General features: G+C 45.1%; 1 protein-coding gene and 1 long non-coding RNA gene across 3 annotated transcripts in view; both read right to left on the bottom strand.

The window, feature by feature from the left end:
- The window catches only part of LOC132459272 (uncharacterized), a 2151-nt gene extending 810 nt beyond the window's left edge, over nucleotides 1–1341 (bottom strand). Inside the window, exons 1-2 of one of the 2 annotated variants that reach the window (XM_060053676.1) lie at nucleotides 1201–1341; nucleotides 1–580 (exon numbers count right to left, since the gene is read on the bottom strand). The exon at nucleotides 1–580 is cut by the window's left edge and continues 183 nt beyond it. In XM_060053676.1, the coding sequence (XP_059909659.1) occupies nucleotides 1–576 (576 nt within the window). In that variant the 5' untranslated portion in view covers nucleotides 577–580; nucleotides 1201–1341. Of the gene's footprint in view, nucleotides 581–885; nucleotides 1053–1200 lie in introns of those variants that run through there. The other variant, XM_060053675.1, reaches the window with a different exon arrangement.
- Nucleotides 1342–1749: 408 nt separating this feature from the next.
- Nucleotides 1750–3775, bottom strand: LOC132459273 (uncharacterized). Its single transcript, XR_009526187.1, has 2 exons — nucleotides 3548–3775; nucleotides 1750–3463 (listed from the first exon to the last, which is right to left on the bottom strand). It is a non-coding gene; the product is annotated as an uncharacterized LOC132459273 (long non-coding RNA).
- Between the last annotated feature and the right edge of the window lie 7709 nt (nucleotides 3776–11484).

Here is an 11484-nt window from a genome sequence, read left to right as displayed (position 1 = left end):
AAGCAGAAGAAGGCCAGACGACATCAACAACCAGAGCCAGCTGATTCTCGAGCCAGCTGCTCCACCCGCAGCATTTTTCCCCCCTTGGCAGCCCCTGGCGTTGTTATCAGGTTTCAGGTCCTGCCAGTTGCCCTCAAAGTGGACGGGCAGACAATGGTTCTCCAGCGCCTCACAGGCCAGGATCAGGTGCTTGCTCTCCCTCATGATGGTGCGGATCCCACAGGTTTTGGGCTCGCTGCGCACAGTGACGAAGGAGAAGCGCTCGCGGCTGATGCACAGGTTCTCTTTGAGCTGCTGGCCGCCCCGGTCGCTGCACACTGCCTTCACCCGCTCCAGGTCGCCGGGGTCCAGGAAGGACTGGGTTGGCCGGTCGCAGCCCTTGGAGGAGATGTACTCCTTCCAGGCGTTCTGGTCGTTGCCGCTGGGTGTTCCCGACGGGACGTGGCGGCGAAGGAAGGTGTCGTAGGCATTGTTCCACCTGGAGCGCTGGCAGGGGGCGTCGTTCTTGGCTAGGGAGATGTGACACAGCCAGAGACCCAGCAGGGCCAGGGGGAGGAGGCCCTGGTATCCGGACATCACCCTGGTCACATGGGTACACAAGCAGGCCAGGGTCAGACGGGTGCAACCTCCACTTCCCCCACTACTTACTATTGCATAATGTAGGATCAAATAGTATAAACTACTTTATAGCTGTATAATAACAACTAAGTAGTACTACTAATAGTAGTAAATTTAAATACTGTATACCGCATACATGTAAAACAATATATTAAATTACTGCATATAAACAGTGAAAGCATGCCACGACGGTTTACAGCCTACACTACAGGAAACGAACAAGCGATTATTGTACGACTCATTGCAGCTGTATCAGACATTCCCTACCTTGGCTTGAGATTGAGACGGACGCCGGTTCAGTTTCAAATATATCTAAGTAAGTGAGGATGCAGCTGTAAATGACAGATACATGTGAAAGTCACACTTTCAAAGTTTCATGTCGCGGAGGAGGAGCGGGGCAGTGGGCGTGGCCTAGACGCTAGCCTTCTTCAACACGTCACTCCGATAATAGTGCGCATGTGTTGTACTAGCTAGAGCGCATCAGGGCAACAGTGTGGTTCCGGAAGTAAACATCCCGTTCATTTTCACCGTCGAGATTTTGATTAAAAGCCTTAATGTCTTAACCATCCAAATGATACGTACCACGCGCCGTTATATCGTGAATTGATGGTATTTTCTCCTGCTGAAGCCACACGTTAATCGAGGCAACATCTAGTTTTTTAGAAAAGCATGTTTTATTCGCGATCATTGAAATAACTACCCTACCCATAAATCCTGTAGTGTGACACGGCGTCTCTGATTGGTGGAGCTCGACTTAACTTACCAGGAAACGTTTACTGGACACGCGATAAGCGGGCGATAAGTAGGCAAGAGTTTGAATCTAGGCAGGAAGCTGTGTTCATCCCTGTTCAGTGGTGTTTGTTCGGTTAAGCTGTAGTGTAGTTCTCAAGGGCCACCAACTTGAATGTTTTTCATGCCTCCCTGTTTTTCACACACAATTTCATTTAGTCAGTATAAGACTACAACTTTTCAATATTCAAGATATTTATTGTCGTTTGCAGAGCAGAAGTACAGGTACATTGGAATAATTCAAAACGGATCATTGGAGTCCGTTTTAAAAAAAACACATCTTTATTTTAAGAGGGAGAGAATATAACAGTCAGCATTCAGGATGGTATTTTTCTAGCACAGTTCAAGTACTTACCTTCATAAGAACCAAGTTGTTTTTTACACCCATGATGCTGAGGTTATATTTCTAATGATTTACCTTTTTCTCTTAGATAAAGCCTTTGTGATTCATCACCAGTTATGAAAAAATAAAGTTAATCTATGGGCTGGAGCAGCTGTCTCTGAGAGGAAAAAAATATTATAGCTCAAAGAACAAATGTAATGGCATCACTTATAATTACATCTGTAACTACTTATAAAGTACTATGTTGCACGTGCAGATGTGACCACTTCTTTTTTTCTGGGCAGCTGATTTGGCTTTTGAGACACGGACCATCTTGTAGAGACAAGGCTCAATCAAAGACCAAAAAGCCATCAGGTGGTCGTAGCTGGCAAATCTATTCACAAAAGACATCAAATAAAAAAGTTCAATTAAAAGTACATCACAAGGATACATTGTTACCAAAATAATGTCAACAGTAACTACTAAGATTACGATTTTATATATATATATATATATATATGTACAGTATATGTAGCAGGGTGACCTGTATTTCTCCCATATACCTGTTTCAGCCTCAGTCACCTCCCTTTAACCTGTATTGTGACTTGTGCCACTACCCAATGGTTGCTCTACCCGGATGGCACCATAACTAATCCCTGGCACTCTGAGCGAAAGGTTTGTTTAGTTTCCTCTTTGGGTGCAGTTCAATAACTGCCCCAACTTCCTGTAAGACGACCTGATGTGTCTGGATATCCAATGCCCTAATGTGGTCTCTGTGCTCTCTCTTTAGAGTAGTGTTCCTGTCCGGGCCGTATCTTTGGGAGGCGCTGTTTGGTGGTTTGCCGTGTACTTGCATGCAGATAAGTAGGGTGTTACCTGCTCAATTCATAAATGTTTACAATTGTTTATTAATAGTATTTTTGTTCTAGGACCAGCATTGGTGGAGTTGGAGACGGTCACGTTCTGGCGCTGTCGCTTCAGTGCTCCTATTTTCATCTCATAGAATAATAACTTAGGACTATTTTCAACTATTTAAAAATAAACTTTTGTAGACTTGACCTGGAAACACGTCTCTGTAAGTCTTTAAACAAATCTGTATTATAAATGTTGTTTGTCTCTGTACTATTGGTGCGGTCACATTCATATATATAAATTCTGATAAGACATGGACATCTCCAACTCCAATTCCACCATCTCTCAACATGACACTACTTGAGTGCTATTTATCATTCACATAGACCTATTAAGAAATAATTTGGTACAGTACTATAAATTAATCTGTAATGTAAAGCTATTTTCTAACCAATAATGTCCCTGCCTGACACATATCCCCGTCACGTAGGGACTAGGCTAATATCATAGGCTAATACAAAAAATTGTAGTGACTTCCCTTGTGTAAAAGCGTATGTCTGCGTCGGAGCCAGCAAACCGTTGCAGTCCAAACTCTCGCTGCAGACGTAACTCCTGTAGCTCCTTTCTCAGCTCCTCTACTTCATTTGAGACGCTTTCATTAGCGGATGCGGACATATCCATGGCAGCCGGTTCAGGGACAGAGCAGTAGTCTTGATCGTTGAAAAGGAGATCAACTTCATCTTCCGGAGGGGCAGGTTCGACGAACCGATCCACTCTCTCCCACACGCCGCGCCTTGGGGTTTCGACTGTATACTGGTTCCACTCAAAAAGGGTCGGTACGGCACCTTTTGTAAGTCTCCTTCGACCCTGAAGAGTAGTTGGCTCAATCATCTTGTCAGAAATAAAGTGTCTGCTACAGACCTTATAGTGAGTGGTGATGACATATTTATCCCGGCGTCTGTTTACAATCCATTGACTCCTCACGTCAGTTTGGCTCGGAAAGCCATGGAAACTTAATACCCCGTTGAATTTGGCTGACGCTGTACAGTGGGGGACACACCAGTGCTCGGCGTAGGTTTTCTCCTGCCTATGAAAATGGACCGTTTTTCAATGTCTGCGGTCTTGATTCATGTTTAAAGTGTATCAACGTCAGCTGGTTAGCGCGATGAACACAGACCGGAACCGGCGGGGCTGTATTATTTGAAACAGGAAGTACGTCACACAGCTTAGTGCATACAGCCTATTGATGCTGAGCCCCACCAAAGGCTTTGTTGAAAAACTGTTAGTGGCCCAAGTTTTAGTGGAAGATCAGCCCCATAAAACCATGCCCCTCAGCATCTTCAATCCGGGCAACAGTGCCGTAACCATTAAAAAGGGGGCCATCGTGGGACTCCTCCAGCCGGCAAAGGTTCTGCAGCCTGCAAACGCGGTTGCCCACAACCAGCCTGAACAGACTGTCAGCAGCCCCCCTTCGGTCCCCCAGCAGCTACAGGAGCTCTATGCCCAGAGCTCTACTGAGCTTAACCAAGAGGAGCAGCTGCAGCTAGCTCAGCTGCTGTGCACCTATGAAAATGTGTTTTCCACAGGACCCACTGACCTCGGCAGGACCAGCCTGGTTCAGCATGACATCGTAACCATGCCAGGCCTTCCAGTCAAGCAACCACCACGCCGGATGGCGTTGGCAAAACAACAGGATGCTGACCAACAGATACAACAGCCTGGGGACAGGGCTGGCCCACTGCAGCAACAGCAGTTGGGCATTGCCCATAGTGATGGTAAAAAAAAAGATGGGACGTACCGTCTCTGCATAGACTATAGAGCCCTGAATGACTGCACGATTAAGGACGCACATCCTCTGCCCCGAATCCAGGATACGCTGGACACCCAAGTGGTTCAGCACCCTTGACCTCGCGGCCGGCTACTGGCAAGTCGAGCTGACCCCAAGAGCACGCAAAGCAGCAGCATTCTGCACCAAAAATTGACTGTTTGAAGGGAATGTCATGCCATTTGGACTGTGTAATGCTCCGACGACATTCCAGCGCTTGATGGACCGGGTGCTGGCCGGCATGCAGTGGGAGACCTGCCTAGTGTACCTGGACGACATCATCGTTCTGGGCAGCGATGTTCCGCAGATGCTGCAGAGGCTGGGCCAGGTTTTCAGTCGTCTCTACCAGGCCGAACTGCAACTAAAACCGTCTAAGTGCTGCCTCTTCCGCCGCCAAGTAGCCTACCTGAGTCACATTGTTTCAAAGTGCAGGACTGTCCAACACCAACGTCACTCCAAGATGTCCTTCGCTTTATGGACCTTGGATCTTACAATCGGTTAGTTAAAGACTTTCCTTCCATTGCAGACCCTCTCCATGCCCTGATCAAAAAACATGCCCAGTTTCGTTGGTCTGAGGAATGCCAGGCGGCATTTAAATAACTCAAATGTCTGCTAACAACCGCGCCAATCCTGGGCTACCCACTCAACCAAGGCAACATGATACTGGACACAGACGCCAGCGACGTCGGTATCGGCGCAATTCTCACACAAGTTCAGCAGGGTGTGGAACGTGTGCTAGCCTATGGAAGCCGCAAGCTGTCCACAACTGAACAGAATTACTGTACCACACGGTGAGAACTGCTCGCTGTGGTCGACTTCACGTCACACTTTCAGAGATGGAGTGTTGGTTAGACGTTTCTACTGCCTGGACGATACCCAATTCTATCCATAAGTTGTGCTGCCCCGCACCTTCCAGCCATACATCATGAGACAGATGCATGAGGGACAAGTTGGTGGACATTTTGGTGTAGAGCGCACTGTAGCTCGGCAGCAAACCCGATACTTCTGGTACAGAATGAGGGAGGACGTTGCCCTGTGGTGTAACACCTGCACCAGCTGCGCATCAAAAGCCAGGCCATGGAAAATACCCCAAGCCCCCATGGGCACTGTTCGAGTCGGCGCGCCTATGGAGTGCATCCAGTGGTGTAGTCTATTTTATTGCAGTGGGTATACTGTGATGATTCCCTCCCAGCCTCGTACAAACCCGTCCCACCGGTACGTGTACGTGTATGGCGCTTAGGGGATGTCGCACCACACTCACCAACGCAGGGGTCTACAACCCGCTGATTTAAGAGTATAGCGATTATCAACAATCATGGAAAGCTGAATAGGTTTGTCCGTTTTAATAACATTATGAACAAAAAGAACACAAAAATGACAAGTTGTCCTTTGTATATCTTTGTTTAGCACATGCTAAACAAGGACAAAATCTACTCAAAATAATTAATGAACTGTTTACAAACCATGGCTAACCAGTGCATGAGAAGGAGATGACAGGAGACTATTGTTTCACTCTTTCAATTGCTCTAATTTTAGCTCTTACTGTTGTTATCTAACATACCATACTGTAATTGAATTGTGTAGTGTGAAATAACTGCACCTTAAAAATGACCATGAATTAGCTATACTCTTGTTTGCATAGTTATTAACATTATGAATTTTAGGGCTGTAACGATACACAAATTCACGATTCGGTTTGTGTCACGATTTTTGACCCACGGTTCGATACATCCGACGATTCTTTTAAATTTAAAAAGCATTTTATTTAAACAACACTTAAATACCAATTATCTTAATGTAACATTTAATAACAAATAATTTGGAACACTGAACAGATTTGAACCGAAAGAATACTATTAAAGTATAGCTAAATTAATAAAGAAATAACCAAAGATTGCAGTTGGAGGATGCTTTTTGCTGGTAGGCATAATAGGGCCCCTTTAACTGTTTGGTTGGTTTATTCAAATATCCTTATTAGCGCTTCTTATTAGGCTATGTGTAGCTTAAATAATGACATAATCAGGCCACATAGAATGCAACATGTTTAATAGCCTAACTTTCAATAGATGAGGAAAAACATGAACGTCGCAATAACGAGGCATAGTGTTATGAGTAGCATATGTGTGTGCGGGAGAATGGCAGTGTGCGTATGCGTGTGTGAGTGACGTCAGCGAGTGAGTGGACGAGCGAGGAGAGCGAGCGGTAGCGCGTGTGTCTAGTGAAGAAGCGAACGAGTCCGGTAGAATAAAGTACCCATCCTGTCAATAATCGGTGGCCGCTTCATTCCGACCTATAAGCAGACAAACTGCCAGTCAAATCACACAAAACAATAGAGACAGGATCACACAGGCAATTTTTTTCGCGCTTGGCCCACTCTGGATAAATGTCGTTCATATCGCATATGAGGACTTCGACGGCTGTGGAGAAATGCAATCCTCCGTAGCCACGGAGAGCTGTGATCACAGAGAGGGCATCTCGTCACATATTTACGGCATCGATAGGAGGGGGCGCTGTCAGCAGACTATTATTTAGACAAATTATTAGCAAATTTCAATCGGACAATTTGACCGAAGAGTTAGAAAGGGCATATCGCGCTTCTGCCTTCTCACACCGCGAGACAGGTTCGTGGCTTTGAGTATCGCGATTTTCGGTTTGATACGCGTATCGTTACAGCCCTAATGAATTTCAATTGTGTATACAACTGCATGTTGGCAGACATTTACCAAACTTTTTTTCCCTCCACTCTAACCAAGGATGCCTGACACCCAGTCCGAAAGGCTGGCCAGGGGATATACAGTGGGATTTAAACATTGTCTTCTGTTGACTACTTGTTATGTGGTTTACACATTAATATCGGAGGACTGGGGACACACACACACACACACACACACACACACACACACACACACACACACACACACACACACACACACACACACACACACACACACACACACACACACACACACACACACACACACTTTTCTGTTGTGTCTTTGCTAGTCTCCGTAGCTCTGGTAGTGGCATCTGCTGCTGCAGGGTCAACTTGCAGCAGCAAGTTGACCCTGTGTGTGTAGTTTGCTTTTCATATTGTAATGTTTAATGTTATTGTAGCCTGTATGCATGTAGCCTGGGACTCTAAGTGTTTCTGTTGTGTTTTTTTTATCGTTTTATCCAGTTGTTTTAACTCTTATGCCAATTGTTCCCGTGTTTAACTTTCAATCTTTGTGGGTTGCTAATCACAGCGCGAGGAGGAGGAGCTCGGCCCGCCAACTAACATGCAGAGATGCAGGGGCAGCTTCACGCTTCGTAACAGATACAGGGCAGAGCGCGAGCGCGCAGGGGGAATTTTATGAATGGTGAATGTAGGAGATAACTTCCCCTGCTAAAAGTATTTTATTGCAGTTATACCCAACAGGTATTTGCGAAAAATAAACACAGAAGTGAAAGATCTGTCACAAGATGATTGATACGTATCCGTGCACATTTTTAAGTGGGTATACACAAATCCTGGTGCATTCCTACTGGGTATACGGCGTATACCTGCGTATCACGTAGACTACACCACTGAGTGCATCGCTTTGGATATTATGGGGCCACTGAATGAGACTGAGCACAACAACAGATATGTGCTGGTAATACAGGACTATTCCACAAAAAGGGTCGAAGCTTTTCCCCTACCTAACGAACAAGCTGTAACTGTGGCTGAAGTACTCACCTCAGAGTGGGTGTGTCGCTATGGAGCACCGCAGTCACTACACAGCGACCAAGGCCGGAACTTCGAGTCTGAGTGTTCCAGAAAATGTGCACGCTGTTCGGGATCGACAAAACACACACCACACCTTTCTGTACGCAGTCCGATGGGCAAGTTGAAAGGTTCAATGCCACTCTGCAAAAGATCCTGGCCGTGACAGCCGAGCGTTGCCACTGGGATTGGAACCTCATGATTCCCTACGCTGTCATGGCCTACAGATCAACAAAGCACAGTTCAACTGGTTTCACCACAAACTACATGATGTTTGGCCGGGAAGTGAGTGAGCCAGTAGACCTGGTATCCAGCCTGCCGCCGGACCCTTATTGACGACCATTCATTCTCAAAGGCCCCACCGCAGGTGTAGACCACCGACTCAGTTTGGTGAGTGGGTGGCTCACTCAGCGCCCGTGTTCATGGGCAGTTCCAAGACTTAAAGGGCAATATTTATAATGTTAACAAAAAATAAAGAAGTTGCTTACCGCTTATGTTTTGCTCATGTATTGTATTTTTCTTGGTAAAGAATATAAAAAAAGAGAATTTAAAAGGTTAAAAGTTTGATACAAACGAAACTGTTATTGTTACGCCAAGTCTTGCTACACGGTCCAAAACCCCCATCTAGTGGCCACTTGGCGCCACTGGTCCTCACTCTCTCAACCAACTCAGTCTCACTCCCTACTCGTCAAATGTGTGACGCATGGCCAAGGATCCCTGGCGTCAATTTCCGACGAAAAATTTGTACATTTTTCGTTCGTTTTTCAACGCCAGATAGACATTCATGTTAATCCCTCACCGTCGGATATAGACGAAAGGAAATCAATGTCTATCAACGGTGATGCCGTCACGTTATGCAACTATTCGATTGATTTGTTTGACAGATTCACCATTAAACGTGTTTCTGATGACATTTCTAGTGAGAAATGTACTTTACCTTGAATAATCTTCAGTCAGTGAATGTGTATGATCTTTATTAATCTTTATTATCTGAATGGGAAATGCAATATTTTAGGACCGATTCACCGTTTAACGTGTTTAGTTGACAGTATACGTTTTCGTGAACACTGGATTACGTCGCATTTCAACATAAAATAGCGTGTTAAGCACACACACACACACACACACACACACACACACACACACACACACACACACAATGCATTTCGCTGCTAAAACAACAACAACTTGGGCTGCTTCTAGGACGTTTTGGGTGGATTTTGAACGGTATGTGGGCAGGACGTTTTTTGCAGGAAGGACCTGGGAACCCTGCGCTGTTGCCCGAGGTGCTAAAATGCTCCGGAACAGATCTGGATCCACCATGGCCAAAATAATTGTATGCCCCCCCCCCCCCCCCCCCCCTTAAATACTATGGCAGAATAAAGAATAAATTCATGCATTATCAATCAACTTGAACATGTGTTTTTACAGTATAGAGTGGTGGAGGGATGACGTATGTTGGCCAACCCGGAAGTGAGCGTCGACCTGGGTTTCCCTTGACAAAAAGCCAACGGGTTTGTCCATTGGATTTTGGATTATTGCAGAAAAATTAGCATCTTTGAAGCACCTCCACAAAAACTGAAAATAAATAAATAAAAATAACCGTGCGCCAAAGAACGAAATGTAAACCAATGCATTCTGAATGGGAGTGTTTTTCAAAATTTTCCATGCTACACAGAACGAAATGTAAACCCTTACAAATAAAGACTTCATGGTCATAATCATTTAAAAAATCATCAATCTCCTGAGTGTGTAGGGTGGTATTCTATTTCTTTCAACGGGGCTGCATCCATTCACTTGACCGTCATGGTTGCTATGGTGGTTGCTATCGACCGCCCCCTCTAATCCTTATGGCTCCAGCAAAACACCAAACTCATTGATTTAACGAGGCAGGGTTATTTGAAACAATTTATTAAGTAAATATTTGCGAGAGGTCATTCCATCTCCTGAGTTTGCTTCCTAATTATGTCTAGTGTACACCCCTACTGTCCACATGTACCCCCCCCCCCCCCCTTCCCCATATGGATTTGGATAATTGTTGCCACGTCCCAGTGGTGGTGGTATCATATATATGAAAGAGGGCATTCAATTATGATCAATTAGGAGGCCGAAGCCCTAAAGGAAGTGATGCAATAGGTGACAACATTTAAGTAAGCTATACCTTGGGATCTCTTATACCGTATTGGTCCGAATATAAGACGACCCTGATTATAAGACGACCCCCCGTTTTTCAACACAAACATTTAGAAAAAAAGATTTGCAGACCAGATTTGCAGAACAAAGAACAGTGAATTAAACACTTGTTATATTAATGACAATAATAATAATGCCAGTAAAGGCCACGGCACTTTCAAGGCAAAATATGTACAGTATGATTCAAAATTAATATCAAGCAATAATCAAGCAACATTGGGAACATTTTTAAATAACATAGAAAAATACAGGCCACATATTTAACTAAACTTAACTAAAATTCGCCAAACTTCTCCTCCGATCTCTCTCTATCGCTCACACACGTCCTCTGCCCCGCTGTGTTTGCTCTCGCTGTCATCGCTCCCCAGCTGCTCCGCTTCCACCGGCTCCGCCCAAAGCGCGTTTTCTCTGACGTATTCAAAAACTCTCCGGTCAACCTCACTGAAACGGCCACTTTGAGGACCACGGTAGGATTTGTGCTGACTGTTGACGTCTTTGAGACGTTATTTTGGTGCTTGCCATTTTCTTACGTTACACACAGAAATGCTCCGGAACAGATTTGGATCCACCATGGCCAAAATAATTGTCATGAATAGCATGAATAAATTCATGCATTATCATTAAACTTGAACATTTGTTTTTACAGTAGAGTGGTGGAGGGATGACGTATGTTGGCCAACCCGGAAGTGAGCGTCGACCTGGGTTTGCCTTTCCATTGGATTTTGGACTATTGCAGAAAAATTAGCATCTTTGAAGCACCTCCACATATATATCTTATATATCAAAGGGGGTCTCAAAGGACGCATACGCTTCAACCTGTGGCTCCAGCCCTACAGGAAATGACTCAGCAAGTGCTCCATCTCGTTGCACCTGCACCCAGCGGCTCGCTTGCAAGATTTTGGCCTGAAGTCCTTCCCAGACCTACACCCTAGCCACCCAACACGCATATCTGAGAATCAGGCTTCTCTTTAATAATGACAAAAAGTTACGAGAGAAATACACATTAACTTTTTGTTATCTCATAAGCGGCGTGGTGCCGGCTCCTTTTGACCTTTTGACCCCAGACTTCAAAAACGTGGCCACAGGCCAGCTGTGTCTACACACCTTAAGCCACAAATGTACACCTCCATCGCACAAAAA

The sequence above is a fragment of the Gadus macrocephalus genome, chromosome 6 (genome assembly GCF_031168955.1).
Source record: "Gadus macrocephalus chromosome 6, ASM3116895v1".
In the NCBI taxonomy this organism is placed as follows: Eukaryota; Metazoa; Chordata; class Actinopteri; order Gadiformes; family Gadidae; genus Gadus; species Gadus macrocephalus.
The sequence above is the reverse complement of the archived record's forward strand: the minus strand, read 5'-3'. Positions and strand labels throughout refer to the sequence as shown.